At 43.6% G+C, this 21627-nt stretch overlaps 1 protein-coding gene across 14 annotated transcripts; it reads right to left on the bottom strand.

Moving 5' to 3' along the window:
- Window positions 1-2998: 2998 nt before the first annotated feature.
- On the bottom strand, window positions 2999-17402 carry elavl3 (ELAV like neuron-specific RNA binding protein 3). Of its 14 annotated transcripts, none has more exons than XM_058653277.1 (8): window positions 16907-17402; window positions 10118-10334; window positions 9640-9743; window positions 6737-6890; window positions 6390-6615; window positions 5854-5907; window positions 5368-5406; window positions 2999-4566 (listed from the first exon to the last, which is right to left on the bottom strand). In XM_058653277.1, exons 2-8 carry the CDS (start codon window positions 10320-10322, stop codon window positions 4218-4220), a joined length of 1131 nt encoding a protein of 376 aa, XP_058509260.1. In that variant the 5' UTR covers window positions 10323-10334; window positions 16907-17402; the 3' UTR covers window positions 2999-4217. The 14 variants fall into 14 exon arrangements, with proteins under 14 accessions (XP_058509260.1, XP_058509261.1, XP_058509269.1 ...); XM_058653278.1 differs by having other exon boundaries at window positions 10118-10337; XM_058653286.1 differs by having other exon boundaries at window positions 2999-4545; window positions 10118-10337; window positions 16887-17402.
- Between the last annotated feature and the right edge of the window lie 4225 nt (window positions 17403-21627).

Below are 21627 nucleotides of genomic sequence, written 5' to 3' on the forward strand. Positions count from 1 at the left end.
GGAAGTGATCGTGGAAATTGAATCTAGATCAGAGCTCTCGATGCTTGTTTTGCTTGATTTTCTGAATGAGTCTGCTCATGGTTTCTTTTTTTTTTTAAATCTTCTGCTCCTTTCGCTCGTTTCCGCAAACCTTTTCAGTGTGACGTTTAGTTTCTTTTTTTAAAAATATATATCATTTGTTCTCAAGTCAATATATAAAAACAAAGCACATTGCACTTACTGTTCCATAGGAAAGTTTTTTTGTCTTTTTTTGTATTTTAAATGATTATTGTTGTTGCTCAAGCAGTGTAGTACTGTTTCCTGCCACGGTCCTATGGTATTTCTCTCTCGACTGTACATTAGGTGTAGGTCTTGGTATAGACTGGTGTATGAAAGACGGTCTCGGGTTTGTGGGTGTGGTCTGTGTGGACATGGCTGGGGTAAACAGCTCCCAACGCGGCGGCCTGTTGGCGCGCCCGCGCGGTTCTTCTTCTTCACGTCTATCACTGGTTTCGTCAAAGTTCTCGGTCCTCCTACAAATCGCTCAACCCAAAAACGGCTTGATGAGTCTCGATGTGGTCAGCTGCGTGCGGACAGTATTCTTAAAAGAGTAAAAATGTTTTTTGAGTCCGATTGGTGACGTGTGTGTAAGTAAGTGCGGCGTTAATGGGTTTTAAAGCAGGGGTCTCGAACTCAAATGAGGGTAGATTGAATATCAATATTCCATCGTGGGCCACACGGTTGGTGTAGTGGTTAGCACTCTTGCCTTTGCAGCAAGGACACCCCGGGTTTTTCTGGGGCCTTTCTGCGTGGAGTTTGCAAGTTCTCCCTGTGTGTGTGTGTGGGTTTTCTCCGGGTTCTCCGGCTTCCTCCCACAGTCCCAAAAACTTGCACTATGGAGGCAATTAGGCAAATTGGACACACTCTAGATTGACCGTAGGTGTGAGAGTGAATGGTTGGCTGCCCTGTGATGGACTGGCGACCAATCCAGGGTCCAAGTATGTCGCGACAGGGGGGGGCGCACGTCCAGTGTACTCCTTGTGCCGCTCATAAATGGGAGGTTGTAATCTCGGCCAAATCAAATATGCAGATTTTAAGGTGATATTAAGTGGCGGGGCAAGTTTGAGACCTCTGTTCTAAAGGATTAAATCGGTCACAAGACAAAGCAGATGATATAAATGTCAAAAGGGGGAATTATATGATATGGATGCTTATCGATTTTGTGTCACATTGATTTCTGATATGTTGTTTTTTTCTGTTTTCGTCTAAAATTAAATGTGTGCAAATGCTTGCAGCTGTTTCCGCGTCGGCATTTGGTTTCGTCGTCGCCGTTTGTTAGTGGGATTTTCTTTCAAATGCAAACTGATATGCGCAACTTAGATATTCAAAAAGTAACGATAACTGAAATCGTAGAGGGTCCGTGTTCAATAAATAACATAGATTTGTACAGCAAATACTCAGGGAATAATATAGATCGTCTTAATTATTATCCTTCTTGCTACTGACTTGCAAAGCAATTCTTTGGCAAAAATCAAATCTATCTCTCCGCTAAACAAAATCATGCTCATTGTTCACGTTAAACTGTTTGAGTGGTTTACGCTCATGATTTTTTAAATTGTTTTTTCTTAATATGTGTTTGCAAGCAGCGTTTGAGTTTTTCAGCTGGACAATGAGCTGCTGGTCTCTGGTTGTCTGGGATTCTCAAGTCAAAGAACTTCACTTCACTGCACCGTCATTGAAGCAACACTGTACACGATATCAGGACTAGAGATGTCACTCACAAGTATACATGTACCCTTAAATCTTTAATTCTATTTTTTATTTTTTTTACACCGAATTTGTTTCACTTGTTTTGGATGTGGTTGAATGGTTAGGTTTCGTATGAGATACAATGTTCCTTCGCCCCGTCCCGAAATCCCCACCCAAACACCGCATGCTTGTTTTCCCCCTTGCTCTGGAAAGATTCAGAGGGTTGAAAATAAAGCCATGCGATGTCCCAATTTTTCCAAGCTTAAGAATCTGTAAAAATTCAGCACAAGGTCTTGTTCTTTTGTATGTATAAAAATAGATTTATCTCTAATGTAATCCTTTCAAAGAGATCGTCCTCTTTGGCTAACACAGCGTCATTTAGAAAAAGCAAAAGCAAAATGTCTTGAATATAGTTGACCCTATTTAATCTATTTGTCTATGTGCAGACGTCTTGATCGTGAAAGACGGCTCTCTCTCTCTCTCCAAGTCTGGTCTTCAACAGACATTTCAACGTGACGGGATGGCCTTAAATGTTTCATCAGGGTGCCATAAATCATTCTCCGTGCACTCGGGCCGGGGATATTTTGAGAACTGCTATTCTCGTGGTAGCGCCAAGCAGCTCTGAAGCAAATAAACGTAATTGTGACACTTATTCGCGGTCTTGCCGTTGTACAGTTGTCTTTTGAGAGGGCAGGAAGCTTTCAAAGAGGATAGAGAGGGGGGGGGCTTTAAATAAAACTGAGGGAGAAGCTGGAGGAACTGGTAATCTGTCTCCTCAAAGGTTTCCGTGATAACTCTAACGTGGCCACACATCGTTGCTCACACATGTGACTCCACGTTAAGCCCATCGGGGACCGCAGCTCTGTGCGTTACTGTTACAGTAGAGCTGACGTATTCTGCTGAAATGCAAAACTTTGACCTCATTTACTGAGCGCGCTTGTATGTGTGCACTCGACTGAAGAATAATACCGGTGCTCTTGGGTTTTTGCTCATCTGTGCAAACCTGTCTAGACCATTGCTCAGTCCATGGGTGGGTTGTTCGACTTTTCTTTGATCTTAATGACTGAAGCTCCTGTTTCCATCTGCTCAAATCTTTTCTTTCTTTTCTTTTTTTGAAGCGCAGTTACATTCAAGTTCAAAGTAGCCCAGTGAGAACAACTTATACATCTTGCTTTGCGTTATCTATTGATGTCGTCGTGTCAGTTAAAGGGATCTCTCACCAAATCATGGCTGACAAAGCCGTGCAAAGGAAAATGGCGCGTGGACGAGGTCACAGTAAAGGTGCAATATTCATTTTTTAATTTTTTAAATGATGCAAAAAGTGAAAAGACACCGGTATTTTCCCCTGTAACGTGGTTGTGTTGTGGTGAAACTGTTTGCCTCTCGAGTTCGTCGCTCTCTTGCCCACGAGAGAATCACTAATGAACACCGTCGCCATGCAAGTATGTACTGCCTTTGTTCGCCGACAGTCTGCCTGTGTTGAGTCCGTCTTGAGAGTATCCTTTTTGTGTGTGTGTGTGTGTCTGTGGACTAAACGCGTGTATTTTCTAGTTACTCAACTGTGTTTTCTGTGATACGCAAGTGACGATTGTGTGAGACTGTGAGGGAGAGCGTGATTCTCATGGCCTTTGGACGACTCTTCTCTGTGACCGGTGACCATATTAATTACTGTTATCCTTAATCAAAGGGGTAGAGAAACTGCCTTTTTCTTTTTTCTTTTTTTGAACGCTAGGCACCACCTAATGCAGGTCAGGAAACAGTAGTCAAAGTTTCTAGAAAATGCTTACATACTCGGCTATTATAACCACCTTAAATATTGAATATATAGTTATATTTTTGATAGACGTATATAAGAGAACACTGTTTTTTAATTTCATTTTTCTTTGATCTAAAAAAATCGCTGATTCAAAATGCCCAAGTGTAAAAAAAGTGACGACATCCTCTCCAGCAGGATAGTGGGAGAGATGGTGGGGTGGGGGGGGGGGGGGGGGGGGGTAAGAGTTTGGGTTAAATTGCACATATTCGTTCATTTAAAATTTTTTTGATCGCTTTCTTTTGTTCATCGGTTGTCATTATTTGCCTGAATTCAATCAAAGCACTCCGTACACATTCTCTGTCACATTCGTTAGACTGTCTTCCTAAATAGATAGCGCTCGCCCCCGACCCAACAAACCGGCTACGTACCCTTTTCTAATTCAATCCAGGCAAATATATTGGGAAGGACTAGCATGTTGTGTAAAGAGAAAAGAAAAACTCCACTAGTGTGTTTTTGTTTGAAACTCTGACGTGTGTGTATCTATGCTCATGTCTGGATATGTGTGTGATTATCTGTATGTCTGTGTTTGCAATAATATATTATGAATTTGTGTGAGAATGTGTCAGAGAGAGACTCAGTCCAGGCGCATGTAGAGTTGATGGCACAGGGAGCTCAGGTGGCTCCCCCTGCAGGTCGAAGGAGCTGGTGCCAGCGGCCGCACGCTCTCTCTCCCTCAGGCCTTGTGCTGCTTGCTGGTTTTGAAAGAAACCTGCAGCACGCGATCACCCAGGCGGTAGCCGTTAAGGCTGGCAATGGCCATGGCGGCCTCGTCGTAGTTGGTCATGGTGACGAAGCCAAAGCCCTTACATTTGTTGGTGGTGAAGTCACGGATGACCTTGACGTTGGTGACGGCGCCGAAGGGCCCAAAGAGCTGCCACAGGACACTCTCGTCCGCCTCGGGGGACAGGTTGTACACAAAGATGCACCAGCCGGCACCGGTGGGACCGGTGAGGTTGACCCCGGCCAGGCTGGTCATGCTGTCGATGGTGATGGGCGAGAATCTGGGGAAGAGAGCAGGAGAACTACCATGGGTGTCATTCTGAAGTTCAACACAGCAGTCACTGCTCTACACAATGTCTCTTATGGGCGTTTGTTCTGTTAGAAATGATAAAGCTTGTAGCTGGGTATGGAGTCGAGGGACTCCAACTCCTTCCTCTGTGCTGCACAGTAAGTAGATAAATATGTGGGCGCGGCTGTGGCTCCAAACTACCTGTTTTCATACAAATGACACTGAATGCCCTGAGACACAAACAGAAAAAGAAAACCACCCCCACAATCTGCATATTTTTTGTCTGCTGACCAAAGCCTCTGGAAGAATTAAAACCACATGAATCACAATGTTCAACAGAAATCACAGTATCGAAACGAAACACAGAAACCTAGAGAGGGATGAAAAGCAAATCAGGAATCAAATCATACGAAAAACTGGAGCAAACAGAGAAGACGCAAAAACGGAATCTGGTATGTCCATGCTGGTGAAAAAAAGGGGACATTAAAGCAACTGAAACTGAATGTTAGTTCATAAATAAATACATACAGAAATTACTTCTATTAAGTAAAACAAACGGAACAAAAATGTTAAACAAAGCCATGCCAGAATACCCTGCTGCTAAAGAGGCTGCATCATTGCTTATTGCAGTTCCATATAGGCTTTGGTTGTCTGGGCTGCGTCTGTGACGTGGTTAAAATGGGCAGTGGACGTTAAGAATTATGGCCATTATCTAATTTTCCAGGTGAAGTCAGCAGGCGGTATTCCGGGGCACTTTGTTTGAGGGGTTTATTTTGGCATGGATGCTTTTGAGAAGTACACCTTTGGCATTTACCTCTTGACTCCGTAGCTGGCGTTTAGTAAATTGTCGAGTCTGCAACGCAAGAGGGAGAATGAAGGGGATGCAGAAGTTAGTTATGAGCTCGACAGGGAAGTGGGGGCTGTCAGTTAACATGTAGCTCCTTCACCAGCTGGCCTCCAGAGGGCATCCTTCACTGCATTGCAGTCCCCCCCCCCCCAAAAAAAAAAATACAAAAAACACCCACCCACCCAACCCTCTCAATGTGATGGCTTGTCAAATCATCCTGTGATATACTGAATTTCATGTTGTTGAGGCTTAAAGGTTCCCCGTTAATATTTGTCTTACACCCAGTGACCATTCTAACCTCAGAAGAAATCTACCATTTAAAAATTACTCAATTTCAATGCCTCGAAATCCTGTCATGCGTATAAGTCGTAGGTGGCACTGAATAATCCTTCTGAAATCAAAATGTGTTTTATCCTTAAAGTAAATAACTCTTGATAAAATCTGGTCTCTTACATTGGTTTTGAGCTGTTATTTGGATCTGGTCCCTTTCCGAGTGAAGGGATCACGCTGCAGTTTAAGAGAAAGTCAGAGAGAAAGAGTGAGAAGGAGGAGGACAATGACACACGGCCATTCCCTCCTTTACTGTGACAATATTTAATCAAAGGAACAGTTTATGTTAATAAACGTAACATAATAATAATATGATTTGTTTTTGGACTGTTTTGAATTAGAGCACCACATTTGCTGTTTGTTGGGTTGTGCGACTTCATCTGCTGAGCTGTTCTTGAACTGTTCTTGAATATTTACTACTAGCTCTTCACTTGAGGCTCGATTATTATGAGAACAAAGCTTTTAAAGACTCAGTCGCGATAGTCAGGTAACAATGAAACAACAAAAGGCTGGCACATTCAACACTCACTGCAGTTTTTAAATTTGAAGGACACAGTAATTTAACCTGCGACTGGGTCTTGAAACAGTATTCTTGCACAGACTAACGGGTCGTGGTTAGTGACGGACACTCTCGGCACAGTTCATTAAAGGTTCAGTACCTGAAACGCTGAGTCTGGTGGTGCAGGGGCCCCGTGTAGCGGCGCGCAGCAGTCTGGTACAGCTGAGTCAGTAAGGCCTGGCCCGTCTTCTGGCTGGGGTTGTTTGCGAACTTGACAGTGATTGGCTCGGCGGCGCCCAGAGGCTTCTGTCCGTTCAGACCTTTGATGGCCTCCTCCGCCTCGTTGCGCTTGTCAAACCGGATGAAGCCCACTCCTCGTGATATGCCTGCTCCGATTGACAAGAACAGACCAATGTTACTACCTTGGCATCACTGGGTTGAGCTGAGCTGAGGCGAGTTCGTCCTATTCTAACGAGTGTCGGCTGGAGGAGTGAATTAAGGCTATACCTGTGACCTGGTCCACTAGGATGCGGGATGTGATGATGCGGCCGTATTGGGAGAACAGCTGCTCCATGTCTTTCTGGCTCATGGTCTTGGGGAGTCCACTAACATAAAGGTTGGCGTCACGAATGGACGCTGAGCTTGGTCGAGCGTAAGATACCTAAAACACAAATAAAACAAAGGCTTTGTTAATTTTGTGGACGTTCATATGCCTCTGTTTGACCTTTGTGAAGTTTGTTGTTTTGTTGTTGCGTTTTTCATCTGAAAACAGACTCTGTGAAGCAAAACTATCAGACCAGAGCTATCAGATCTGCTTTTGTTGCTCCGTTTGACACAAAAATCACTAAAACTGGTTAATCTTGGTTAATCTTGGACAAAATAAAACATCTGAGAACGTCATCATGTCGAGGTTTAGGAAACACTGATCAACATTTTACCACACGAGTACTCGATTATGATAATAACGGTGAGTTGCAGCCCTAGTGTGAGAAATATAAAAGACCAAAAAACTAATAATTCAAGTGAAGAAAGACCAGGTCTAAGAACCTAGAGTTCGACTTCTACCGATTTCTCCGTATTCACCCAAACACAAACCAAACTCTCTCCTCTCTCTCTCTCTCTGTGTGCTATCTGTGGATTTAATCAGTGTGTTTAAGCTCACACTAAGCTGCAATGACGCTGTCACTGTTACTCAGACTGATAGTGATCATCAGCGTTGGTTTTAGTCTGTACAATCTTCCTTGGATTCACCAGTGACTTAATTAGTCCATTTTTTGGGAGGGGGGGGGGGGGGGGTAAGTCTGTGTTTATCTCTCTTGCGGTTTTCTTTCAAAAAGATTTTGTCTCCAGTTTGAGTGCCAAGGAATAACTGAGTGGTTGTAAAAGCCGTACACATGTTCTTGTTATTGTGTTCATGGGAGCATGTGAACACGTGTGTGTGTGTGTGTGGGGTGGATAGATAGTGCAGTTGGGTGCATTCATTGTTGTGCGTGCTGTGTTTGCGTGTGATGGAGACACAGAGCGAGAGTGTTGTGAGTGAGATAGGCCCGAGCTGCCCTCCCCATCCTGCCTCCCTCCTTTGTCTCCGTCTCTCGGGAGAAAACGGCTCCACTGGCAAAACAGCAAACAATGTGAGTGCATCACAAGACTCCTCCAGCACTTCTGTGCGCACTACAACAACGCTTACACTGCATATTCACGTGATTCCTTAATATAAACCTTAAAACATTTGAATGTTGCCAGGAATCGTTAAAAAACCCAGCGTTTTTTGTGCGTGTGAACAAAGGCGGCCGTGTCACTATGACGGCATATTCTCTTTCAGACGAATACAGGTGTTGTGATTTTGCACCAGTGTCATTGTGTCCACAGACGGACAGACAGACAGACTGTGTGAAGCAGGAGGGGATGGTGTGCTGCAGTGATTAGGGTGTTCTGGCCGAGTCAGAGGGGAGTTGCTGTGTTCGGGGAGCAGAGGCTGCCCTATAATTAACCCTCTCCCTGTCGCTCCCACAGTACAGATGGTGCCTGAAGCCCATATGGCCTCTAATCCTGTCATTGGCATTCTGTTCTCCGAGCAACCCCCCTACCCATCTACTGTTGACCCCCCCCCCCCCCCCCCCCCACACACTCCCTCCTTCACAGCCTTACATCCTGTCTCTGTTGAAGCGTCTGGCAAAATCAAAATCAGGAAGATAAAGCTGTGTTCTTGGCTTCAGGAGTTATTTTTAAATGTTGTTAAGTTAATTATAGACAGAGAGATCTGTGTATAGAAACGTGTATAAGTATAATTTCACCTCTCTCCTCTCTTCTCCCTCCCGCTCTCTAATTTTAATTAATTTTACTTCTTAATCTTGTCACTGTACAGCTCTATCATTTCAGAATCATTCACAAAAACAGCTGAATCTTTCGCAGAAGAATTTTCCCTGAGATATTAAACATCTACGATTAAATTAAGTTCACTTTGAATGTGAATCTGGCTGTAAATCGCACTGATATGATGCATATTTTGATATGTTTATGGATCTATTGACGTCTGATGAATATCAGTTACGTCAATAATCGTAGACCATTTTGAAAATCAATGAATAAATTCCCGTTTGTTTTTTTTACCTATAATAAAAAGAAGCTCTGGGATTTTTCTCCATGCAACAAAGAAATCCAAATAAAAACGAAAATAACCCTTAGTTGCAGCTCTTACTGTTAATTGTTATTTTGTTTCCTGGAGTTTCCTGGAATAGCCCAAGAATCGTTTGTAAAAGACTTATCCTGATTAAATAAAGGTTATAATAAGTATAAGTTACTAGTATGAGTCACTATTGTGTACAATTCATTTTGAATATTTGTGGGTTAGGGTCAGTATTTTGTCTGCGTTTGATGAGTCATAAGTCAAATCTAACGTCCAGCTGTTGTTAGCAAACACCTGCTCCGATTTCTCCATCCTGCAGTTTTTTCTCTGTCCATCTTTGATCTTCTTTGATCAGGTCTGAGTGTGAGAGAGGAGGAATCAGCCTCCTCCTCCTCCTCTTCTTCTACTTTCCCCTCTCATCTGATTCCGGGACAAAGAAACCCCCTAATTAGCCTCGATCGGAGGCAGATGGGGTAACCTGGACTGACCCTCGTGTGCCGCAGCCAGGCTCCCTAATTACATTTCCATCACAATAACCTCTGCGTGCCGCCCGCCCCTTGCTTTCTGACCTCCACTCTCTCCTTCTCCTTTCACCCTTTTCTTTCCCTTCTCGCTGCCTTTGTTCTAGCCACCTTCTGCCTCCTCCTGCCCCTCCTCCCCTCCCTCTGCCACGTCTGTCACCACCTCCCTTCCCACCCTTGACAAAATCACCACTTCCTTTTCTTTTTTGTCAAACACACCGCAGTCGAGAAGCAGGAGAAATAAAGAAATCAAGAGTGTTCACCTTGATTGTTTTAGTCTGTAGTTTGAGACCGTTGAGTGTGTTGATGGCCTTGTCCGCATCATTTGGATCCACATAGTTTACAAACCCGTATCCCAAACTCTGACCTGGAGAAACAAAGAAGTGGGAACAGTTTTGTTGAGCATTTATTTCAAGCAAAGACATCAAATATTCAACTGGAATATTCGTCAAATAATTTAAACTCTAGCACATGAGAGATGAACGTGTTGAGCTAAGAGAGGGGGAGCTAACGAGATGCATTCAAGGACCCCAATAAATTGTCATTTCTGTGGGATCTACTGCCTGTTGACCTTAGAGGAGCAGCCTCAAGGTGCATTCAAGAAACCTCGTCAACCTTAAATGACTGAAGCTGCTGCTACTTTGTTTGTGGTTTTATTATAATTTCAAATATTCACATTAACTTTTTATTCTATTACAAACCGTAGTTGGACAGATTAATGATGTGGACAAAGTCTCATACCTGTTATCTTGTCTCGCACCAGTTTGCAGGACTCGATCTCGCCGATGCTGCCGAACAAACTCTTGAACTCCTCCTGGGTCATGTTCTGCGGCAGGTAGTTGACGATCAGGTTGGTCTTGCTGTCGTCCGTGGAGCCGTTGGTGCTGATGACTGGACCGTTTGGCATACTGGTTCCGCTGGGACCGTTGGACACCTGGGTTTCCATGGTGCTGATTATCTGCTGAGGAAGAGGGAGGACTTAGATCCAGAATTCCCGACAGCACGGGCAGCGTTGTGACATAAATATCTGCTGTTTAACTTTACTACAACACACAGACAAATGAGATGTATGGTGCACAGGCTGTCCACTCTGTCACTGTCTGAGGCAAAGGTTAGGAATCAGCACTGCTGAAATGGAGATGGATTCATGGTCTAATTTGTCACCCCCCCCACACACACATTTTTCCCCATCTCTCGCTCCCTGCCGCTGGTCCTGCAGATGTCACAGTCCCTTTTTTTTTTCCTTCCTCCTCCCCTCCCCCAACTCTCTTCCAGGGTCAAACACCATTACATCACTACACTGGGATGGATAGTAGCCCTGGTGGTTTGTGAGGCGGGGGGAGGAGAAGAAGGGGGAGAGAGGGTTGATGGGGGGAGTTAAGTGTGGCTGGGCTTTGACGTGACGGACAAAGAGCGAGAGTGGCAGTGGTTAAAAGGATTTGGTTCTGCAATAAACAAAGATCATCACAATGATGGGAAGGCAATTTTGGGGGATTACACGTTTGTACTCCTGGTCTTGGTATGGTTTTTCTTTGTGGTCAAGTGACCTTTATTTCTGTAAAAGTGGAGTAAGACAGACTGTGGTTCCACCAGGGATTCTGAAGGAACATCTGTTTGGTCAGAGGGAAGAAAAAGAAGCAACTTCCTGCTCCAGTTTCTTTCCCCCTCTAATTCATCATTATCTTGTCTCTGAATCTGTTTTTGCTCCAAGTGAAGGACACAGAAATTAAGTTAAACGGGTCGTGAGGTCAGTGCTGCACTGATTTTCTCCTGCTCTTTGAACATCTCTGGGATATAAAGTGTCTCTGTCTCTATCCTACTTTATGATGCACGCGTTGAATCAGGTTTCCATGTCAAATATTTGACGTAATCATCTACATTTGCAGCACGCTTGTGTCGCATCTGTGCTGCATTTTCAGTTCCCCACCACCCGTTTAAGTGTCTTAATGTGCACTTGTTGGGACAAAGTGACAATTACTGTGTCGGTTAGTGGCTTTGAGCTGTAGCACATCAGCGGTAGGTACTGTACTGTGTGTCAATAGTGCTGAATGAGTCGTATCTACGCTCTTGGGACTTTAATGTAGTACAAGGCAACAAAAAAAAAGGGAAAGAAATTGACTTAATGAATGAGTCATATAAGAATTATTTCTAAATTTGTTTTCACGGAATCCCCTATTTTGCTGGAGACTGGGTCACTTATGGGATTGTGTTGAGTCAAAATATGAGCTGTCTGTCGTGGTAAAGTAGAATGACACGATTTTCTACTGTTGTTCTCTTGCATCACCAGAAATCTGGCGTTTTCTGTCATCGTCTCTTCTTGCTGCTCTTCACAAACGGAGCCGTCTAACCTGCCTTGTCGTCGCCCCCCCCTCGTCTCTGTAACCTGCTGTTTCGCTTTGAGCCTCACCTCGACTCTCGTTGCCCAGGTAACAGCCCCTCAAAGACGTGCATTGTTTCTACAGGGCTGTGAGTGGCTTTCTTACTTTGAGCTCAGTGTGTGTTTGTCTCGCTCTGTATTTCCCTCCGTGTGACAACAACAACAACAATAATAATAATAATAATAATAACAGAGATAGACGCAAACATTTACACACACACACTACAGTCCTTGTTGTGTGTGAAGTGTTTGACCACAGCTAAAAGCCTCGTGTTTTTTTATGACCTAGAGAATATTGTGCCTGTGATGTGATGTGATGCGTCCGAACGTGGCCCCAATATGACAAAAAGCATTTTGAGTGAAAATAATAACCTAACGTAGCACAACAACGACAACGGAACACACGCTTTGCTTCCCCAGCGAAGAATAAATGTGAAGTTACATAATTCACCGAGTAAATGAGAACGGCTGACACAAGCAGCGACACACAGGTATTTTATGACGCGCGTCAAACAACAGAAATGGAATTAAGTTGTCGTCGAGGTTTGATATGCACTTACCTAATTATAGGCTTTAAATCTATAGGAGATCTAAGATTTACATATTGACCCCAGGGTGACTTTACATGCAGTTGCACATCATTACCCCCTTCTATGTCAACATATGTCTTCTTAAGTGACTAATAAGGATGAAAATCAGCATTTTTAGTTTCTATTTCAGTGGTTCAGTCAGATACCCCCCCCCCCCCCCCCCCCCCCCCCCCCCCCACACCGTCCTTCAATATTTAATGCTGTGCATCAGCATCATCGCCTTCACATGGTTCCAGACTTGCACGCAAACAGAAGCCCCGCCTCCACCACCACGCACCGCCAAGCACATGACCCCCAGACTCGCACGCAAAAGAGAAACAAGAAGAAAGCGAGCGCCCTGCCTCCACTGCCAAGCACATGCAACCACCTACACTGTACAACACTAATACAATTACAAAAACATCACACGACTCAGTGTTTCTCTGCCTCGGCTTCGTGTTTATAAACACAGCTTCCCCCACGTTCCCTTTCTGCTCCAAATAAGAGGAGCATACGCTCAAAATGTCAGCGCGGTTTTATTCACAACAACGACGACTGTCACCGGAGCAAAATGTCAACTCAACTCAACGTTACATTATTTCTTTTCACAGTGGAAGATGAAGTTGTTTAAAGTTGTCCAACGCTTCCAGGTTACTTTAACTTGGGGGATAATTTCAGTTAAATTCAAAATAGACTCACGTTTTTAAATATCGTCTCAGATATTACACGTTTGCCTGTTGCCACAAGACTCATTTATTCAAAAAATAATAACATTTATTTGAATTACAGTGATGTTTTCTGTTTCTCAGCCACATTTTAGTCTCATTCATTCAGATTTTCCTTTTTTTTTATCTTCAGAACTTCCATAGATGGGATATTTTTTAGTTTTCTTTTAATTTCATGTTTGCCAGTTGCCACAAGACTCTTAATTCCAAAAATAATAACATTTATTTAAATAAGAGTGATATTTTCTATTTGTTTGTAGTTATTCAGATTTTGCTTCTATTCATCCTTTTTTTAATCTTCAAAACTTACATACATGAGTTAAATTGATTATACGCATAATTATAATTAAGGTAAGAATAAGTAACTATTCAAAATAGTTGCACTTTATTTATTTAAAATAGATTCCACTTAGATATTTTTAAATTTACTATTAGTTACATGTTTGCCAGTTGCCACAAGACTCATTTAAAAAAGAATATATCACATTTATTTGAACAAGAGTGATGTTTTCGCCGTTTCTCAGCCACATTTAGTATCATTTATATCTTCAAAACTTACATACATGAGTTGAATTGATTATAACCATACTTATAATTAAAGTAAGAATAGTCTATGATAACAAGTGGCTTTAAAGATAAGTTATTTCATCTTATTTTTGGACAGATATTAAAAAAAAAACCTTGTCTATAAAGATTTTCTTTATGTTTTTCTGTTTTTTTTCTAGATGATGCTTGAATCAAAACAAAACACTCGTCTCGGAGTGTAAATGAGCCTCCTAAATAACACAGATTACAGGATTATCCCAGACAAAGGGCATTAGGCACACTCTCTCTGCAGCTTAAAGGATCACGGTGGCAGCTGTAAAACAACAGGGCGACAGGAGTCACACACACACACACACACACTCACTCTCCTCCTGTCCGCTCTGATGGAGACTTTAGTTTTTTATAAAATAAATAAAGATAAAGATTTGTAGAAAGGCTGCGTACTAAGGATGATGATGGTGAGGATGAAGATGTGAGAGTGTGAAAGGCTGTGAGCAGCAGCAGCAGCAGCAGCAGCAGGCAGGGCGCTATCCAGCGTGCTGAAAAAGGGAGTGGCTTTCATCCGGTTACACTGTCTCCTCTCTGAGGCCACAGTCAACACACAACCATTCCGTCTCATTTATTATAAGTTATATTTTTTTATGTACAGATTTAAAACCTTTTCATTCAAACATACAATAATTTCATCCTCTTTGACTTATTCATTCATCCTTTCATTTCTGTTTTTTCCTCTCTCTGACTTGTGAGCTCTGCAGGCATTCATCGTGGAACCTTTTTTTTTTTTGCTGAATAAACGTATTGAAGCGACCAAACAAAAGAGCCACCCGTTCCTCCTCTTCTCTCTCTCTCTCTCTCTCTCTCACACACACACACACACACACACGCACACACACGCTCTCCCTCCCTCTCTCTCTCTCTCTATGTCTCTCTCCCCTCTCTCTCTCTGGCAGCACTATGAATATTAATGTAAACAGTGGCGCTTTGTGTTGAGGCCGAGGGCTGCAGGACTCTCTCTCTCCTCTCTCTCTCTCCCTCTCTCGCTCTCTCTCCGGGAACAATGGCTGTTACAGTTGCCATCTCAAAGCCAAAATAATTAGCATTAAATTAAAGGGTTTAGATAAATAAATGAATGAATGAGTGGATGAATGAAGGAAAAACATAGATTTTGTCATGTAGAAAATAGTAAATCAAGCGTTTTTTTGAGTCAAACCACACAGGGAATTTGAATTATCAAGGAAAAAAATGAAATGAAAATATAGTTTTAGAATATATAATATATATATATATGTGCTCATTTAAAAGGTTATTGTAAGAAAATGTGAATTAACAGTTTAATTTCATTTATCTGACTTATTTTGTAGCTGATGGTTACATTTAATGCGTTTGTTTTATTTATTTTTTTCCTTAGTTATAAAAATAAATAAATAAATAATGAATAAATAAAAACGTCAAAAATGACCTTAAAGATTTTAAAAGAAGCACAGCACAAAGGGATAATTAATAAAATAAATTCTGGGCTATTTTTTTTATATAGAGAGATTATAAATGAACGTGTTTGTGATCAATCACAGCAGAAAAACACCTGTTTAGCTGCACGGTTCACAGTGATGGCCTCGCGCTGACTGTCCTTGTCCTTGGATTGTTAAAGGTTATCTGACTCGACGCTTTTATTTGCTTGGCACTGCGGTATTTACAGCAATACATGGAGGACTGCGGACCATGTGGAGCTCCTGTGCGTGTGTGTGTGTGTGTGTGTGTGAGAGAGAGGGACAATAGGTGTATAAAGGATGAGCTGCGAGGAGGAAAAAGGAGGAAGGTGAAGGTGACGATTTTTCTCCTCAGCAATACTGTGTCTTTTTCTTTTTCTTAAATCTTAAAGTTATTCTTGGTCGTGGGTGACTCACGTCCTTCCACTTTCTCTGGGTTCAATAATTCATGTCGTGCTCCCACTTTTCTTAGTCACAGAACAGTCTGTATTTTGTCATCAATTCAGAATTAAATGTGTAGTTTTTTCTTTTTTGTGGAGGAGGAGGTGATATCTTTCAATCTTTTGTGATGCAGATTGATTTTTTAAGCACCTGTCTGTGACTCCAGGTTTTTATTATTTATACCCTGGCTTCAATAATTAATTCAAGAATGTGTGTATTTTTATTATTTTTTTTGCTGCTGGTGGAGCAGGTGGAGGAAGCGGCTCCTCCAACAACAAGGCCTCGCTCTGGTCCTCGCGGTCCAGCAGAGACACGCCCAGTCCGGCAAACGCTAATGTACCACCACCGCTTCCTTCCTCCCTTCCTCCCTCCCTTCCTTCCTTCCTCTCCACTTTTCGACCACCGCGCACCGACACGCGCAATGCGCGCACGCATGGCCATCTTGTCGCGCTGGAGTCAAGTCTGGAGGAAAATGGAGACGTGCGCGCGCGCGCGTGTGTATGCGTGCGTGCGTGCGTGCGTGCGCGTGGAGGCCTCCGAGATTTGCAGCTCATTGTTGCTCGAGAACCCCCCGAGGAATTCGGACTTTGTCTGATTCTACGCAAACCAATGGATGCGTAATCGCTCCTCTCCCTCTCCCCCCCCCCCTCCTCCCCCTCCCAGAGTGACTCGACCCTTTTTCTTCTTCTTCTCCTCCTCCTCACACTGTACATATGCTGTATATATATATGTATATATGAGCACTTCAGCCTCCAAAGCATCACATATTTTTATCTCCTATAAAGGAAAAGAAAAGAATCCTGACTCCAGCATCCTTGTGCCAAAAGAAACCAAATCTTCCTCCTCATCCTCATCCAACCCCCCACACCCCCCCTCCTGTCGCCTTTCCATCACAATAATCCTGCAGAAATTCCTCACATCCTCACTCCTGCACCGTTACAGCAAACATACATATATATGTATAAATTCACAGCTGCGACACTGAGAAGGCTGAGATTGCTGTAGAATATGAAGCGTGTGAGTGCTTCGTCTAAAATGGCAGGAGGATGCTTGACTGCAGGCTGAAGGCTCAGCCGGGGCATGGCGCATCACTCAGTATGAGCCTGCTAATGCTGGCCATAAATCACTATAACATGGCACTGCACACTGGACCCAGTCACCCTCACACAGACACTCCATGTTTTGGCCCGTAAAGCTCTTTTTTCTATCATATTCCTCTCTACTGAAGGCATTTCAGACGTGACCGGAGCTCTATGACACATGTGTGTGAACAACAGATCCACCACAAAGAGACTGTAGCTGCTGCTGCTGCTGCTGCTGCATCATCACAAACATCTATAAAAGAAAATATGGAGTCATACGTACAGTAACCATTCTTGACGTACAATTCAAGAAAATCTAGGTCCTCCTTTGCACTGGTGTTGAAGCTCGGACGGCGTCTGTGCTCTTCGGCCTTTCTGGATTATTATAATTATTGTAGTTCTTACAATAATAATGATAGTACGGCCCTTTGCCTTGGAGTCCCACTGGAAAAAAAATGTAAAAAAAATAAAAAAAGGAAAAAAAAACAGAGTCTTCTTCAGGGGATCTCAGCCCTGTGGGGTTGTAGGTGTCCTCTACAGGGTGAAAAAAAGGAGGAGAAAAGGGGGCTTTTCTGCTGGATGGCGGCGGTGGTGATGAGGACGATGATGATGAGGGAGAGCGTTCTCTCTCCGAGTGGCGTGGGTGATGGATTCAGAGTGGAGGAGGAGGAAGAAAGGAAAAAAAAGAGAAGCAGTGATCCTCAGCAGGGTGTGTCCAGGGGAGGGAGTTCTGGTTCTGCTGTGTTTTGTGTGTGTAATTCCCTGCTTCTCTCGCAGTCTCCTTCTGTGCCTCTGCTGCAATGTTCTTCTTTTATGCGTCCTCCTGGCTGGCAGAGCACGCTGCTGATTGGCTAATTGTGCAGGGAGGGTACTACATGGCAGCCATTGCAATGCGCTCCTCGCCCATTATCCCCTTCAGGAGAGATCACCAAGAGCCCCCCCCCCCCCCTCCTCCTCCTTTACTCCCTCCCTCTTTTCTCTTTTTCCATCCCTGCCCTTCCATGTCTCCACTCCCTCCTTCTCACTGCCCTTCCTTTCTTCCTGCCCCCCTCTTCACACACACACACATGCAGAGCAGAGTGAATAGGGCTCCACCTGCACTTTGAGAACAGATGGGTGCAGCAGAAGACAGTGGACATGTCTCCCCTATAAGCACAGCCCCTTTTCCCTTTTTCCTACGTTGGTTGTTCTCATTTTTTTTGAAACCACAGCAAACAACTTCGCTCCTCCTCGGGGGTCTTTTGTCTTTGAAAATAAAAAGGGCTGGAAACGTAAGACTTTTCTATGTTTTCACATTCTCTGCTGGAAAATCACAGAATGACAGAATGACACAAAAATATTCAATAATTGGGCTGTAAAAACAAAGCATCAAATCCACGTAAAGGGACGACTGATTGGCTGATTTCTGGACCTCTTATGTCAGGCAGATGGCGAGCTATAGGGTCAGGTGCAGACATGAGAATAACAAATTAGATGCCCCCACCCCCCGGACTCTTACATACATATATATTTATATATATATATATATATATATATATATATATATATCCATTCAGTGGAAAGTTGAGAGAGGTGCTGCTGTAGCTCTCATCAGACTGTATTGAATGATTTCTTTTCCCTTGTCGGGGAGAAGAAATCCCACCGCACCCCTCCCGAAATATGGCCCGCAGTGATTTTTGTCTCACTTTATGACATCCCATACGTATCCTGTTCCTGAGGAGTTGTGCCCGCCTCCTGCTGCTCCCTCCTCTGTCCCTGGCTGTGTGGCGAGTGCTCACTGAGACATGCTGTTTGGGCTCATCTATAATGCATCCCCTGCCCCGGGACATCATGTGTGACAAATGACCTATTTCTGTGCAGACCCCCATAGGGCCTTGACCTGGGGGGGAGTTTGCGTTGCGTGGTGGGTGGGTGGGTAGTACGTAAATCAGTGTATGTTTATTTTGTGGATGTCTGGAAGGAAGTGCGATGACGAGGGAGATTTCTGCTCTGTGTCAAATTAAAATCTCTCTCTTTATATATATATTTATACTGTATATACAGTATATATATACATATATATATTTGTTGATGAGTGGACGAGTGTCAGTGTCCTTTTCTGTACTTAAATGCCCTTGTGGTGGCAAAAAAATGTCGTTTTTGTAACTCCAATCCTCTTAAATTTGGACACGACCTCCTGGAAAACTTGTCTGGCTCTGGCTTGAGCCCAGTTTGTTGCCAGTTATCTCGGACGTGAGCTGAGTAATTTGTTTCCATCATGATACGGTTCAGTTTGGTACAGTGCCATAAAGTTTGGAATGGTAAAGTCCTTGCGTTTTGAGAGCGGTAGGCTGGGACTGTGGGCTGTGCCTGGGCGTCCACGTAGCGTGACGTCATACCGTCAAACGCGACACCAAAGACAACAATTGAGGACATCCAGCAGCTCACAACAAGATCGAGACATCAAGACGTCAAGTTTGTATGAGAATAAACTGAAGGCGCTGACGGTCGTGACCGTACCACGTGATTTTTATTCTGGCACCACAGGGACGGAGCGGTTGGGGTCGGTTATTTTGATATTATTCCTTATATTAACGCAAAACAAACATCCCTTACCAAACCCTAACCTTCGGGTTGAAAGACGACCTGCTCAACCACTGTTCCACAGAGGTGAAGCAGTTTGTGACTGTCTCACTCACTCAGAATTCACATTAGACATCTCTTCACCTTAATTGGCACCTTTATGGTTCCAATGTGCCGCCTGTGAAGGTGGAGAGATGAGAAAGAAGGCCCGGCTCAAAATATCCTACACTAGGTTTCCCATGCTGACAGACAATTTTCTTTCCAGCACATTCCTTCATGGATAAGAGCAACAACATCATGGCAGATCAGCTGATAGCGTTCCGTGTGTCTGGCATCATCATCATCATGGTAACGAATCCAAATATAGAAAACAGTAAGGAATATTTGATCTTCTCTGTTCACATTAAAACAATGTGAGTCAAAAGGCGGTAGCCCTAGCATTATTCCGTCAGTATGGAACTCAACCCTAGTTATTAGGGCTGTCACTTTTCCCAAAAAATGGGTTCCAATATTACAAGGTTAGTGCAGCTATCCCTTTAAGGACTCTTAATGCCTTTCATTCATTTGAACAGCCTAAACAAAGCCTTATCCCTTACCTTAACCTAAACAAAATTCAAATCTTGGCTCTAAACTTAACCAGGTCCTCAAAAAATAAGGTTCTGCGATATTAGGATGTTAGGTTTTGGTCCCCAAGAGGACTGCTGGTCTTCTGTGCTTCTAGGCTGTGCAGTTTGAAATAAAACTAGATTGACATCCCTCCGCTCCAATTTGAAAGATATCTTAATTTTGCATTAAAAGCAAGTGACAGCCCTACGACTTACTCTGCTCCGCTCTGCTCTCCCTATCTGACCTTGACGAGTCCTCGGATGTCTCCGGCTCTGAGGACAGATGTGGAGCGAGGGAGGAAACTGCATTATTGACAGTGGTCACCTGCCGTTTGATGGAGATGAAGACGCAGTTCAGGACACAGAAATGACTCATCTCCTCAATGTGTACTAGCTCTACTCGACTCCCCTCGACTCTACTCGACTCTCCTCGGTTTGGGTGTCGGGCACGACTGCCCGCCCTGTCACTCTACGCCCTCTCTGTCACTGTCCTGCAGTTCTCTCACAGTCAGACTCTGAACACGGGCTCCTGTCTGATATTTTTACATAATTGCCTTACATAAGTAGCGAGCTCGACTCAGAGCTGGAATGATATTAGCACGGATGAATATTGCATGAGGAAAGCACTCGTTAAGCGTTAATAAGAGGATAGAGATGGAGCCCCACTGTCAGTCTGTCCTAACCCCGCCCCCACCGTTCTGTCAGGCAGTGACTCAACTCAGCCTTTGAGTCAGTTTTGAGGGATGAAAAAGAGTGTGTATGTGTGTGTGTGTGTGTGTGTGTGTGTGTGTGTGTGTGTGTGTTTCTGGTGGTGCGCATGAACGTCTGAGAGGAGACGGCAAGATTCGGTCATTAGGTGCTTGTGTTTTTTCCCGGCTTTGTTTGCCGAATAAAAGCGGCTCTTCTGACACAAAGGCGCCCAGGTCTGTCAACTGACTGCAGCTCCACTTACAGTTCACACTTAATGTGAATAAATGGCCTTAATTGTGGCCCCTCATTAGAGCCCTGGTTTGTAGCACGGGCAGCTGAATCCTCCTGTGGGGTAAGAGGGCATTTGAAGCGCCCAATTGCACATTACTGAATCAAAGGATCAAGCATAGGTTTTGCTTAAAAGCCTTTTTGTTATTCCACTGCTTATTTCCCTATTCTTAAGGGCTCCTCTGCTACTTCTGATTAGGGGGCTTTGTTTCGGTGGTCCTTTTCTCTTGGCATATTGTGGAATGTTCCTTTGGTGCCAGAAGGAAGAAACACACAGTTTACCCAAGTTATACCAGACCAAAACCAGTTCAAACCCAGGCTTAAACTGCTTTTCCACCAGTGAGAATCTGCAAAATCAGCCATCACTCATGTGTCAAATGATTCAGGTCGGACCACCAGATGGTACGGTGGGATACTATAGGACTGTGACGCGCGAGTATACCAGGGTCCGTAATATGCAACGCGCACTTCAGTGGTATAACACTGGCTTAAGTCCCTGTATCATCTCCAGTGCAGTGCTATGACTCGCATTCATCGTCTAACCGTTAGCCATGAATGTTTGTAGCTCCCAAATATTTCCTAATGTCATTATTTTAAATAAATTAAAAGATTGTTCAACAGAGCAAACAAAGTACAAAATATGAACCCCTCCCCCTGTTTCTGTTGTCTTCTTCCTCCAATTTTGTTTGTGTCGGTTACCTCACAGTTCACGTCGGGTTTTTATCGGGTTCACAAACCCCAGATGAACCTGCTAATTGCAGCGTGAAAGAGCTTGCACTAAACACCGTCTGTGCAATTATCCAAGAAAATATTTCACACATATTTTTTTTAAAGATATTTTCAATTTTGTTTTCCTGAAAGGGGAGTCTCTCTCTCTCT

Source organism: Solea solea, chromosome 16, assembly GCF_958295425.1.
Source record: "Solea solea chromosome 16, fSolSol10.1, whole genome shotgun sequence".
Classification (NCBI taxonomy): domain Eukaryota; kingdom Metazoa; phylum Chordata; class Actinopteri; order Pleuronectiformes; family Soleidae; genus Solea; species Solea solea.

Excerpts from the sequence above, each read along its gene's own strand:
- elavl3 (XM_058653273.1), bottom strand. Across the intron at positions 6,891-9,639 it reads TACAGACTAAAACAATCAAG|GTATCTTACGCTCGACCAAG; the intron begins GTGAACACTCTT and ends TTTGTGTTTTAG. Across the intron at positions 5,407-5,853 it reads AATAACAGCTCAAAACCAAT|ACTCGACAATTTACTAAACG; the intron begins GTAAGAGACCAG and ends CTTGCGTTGCAG.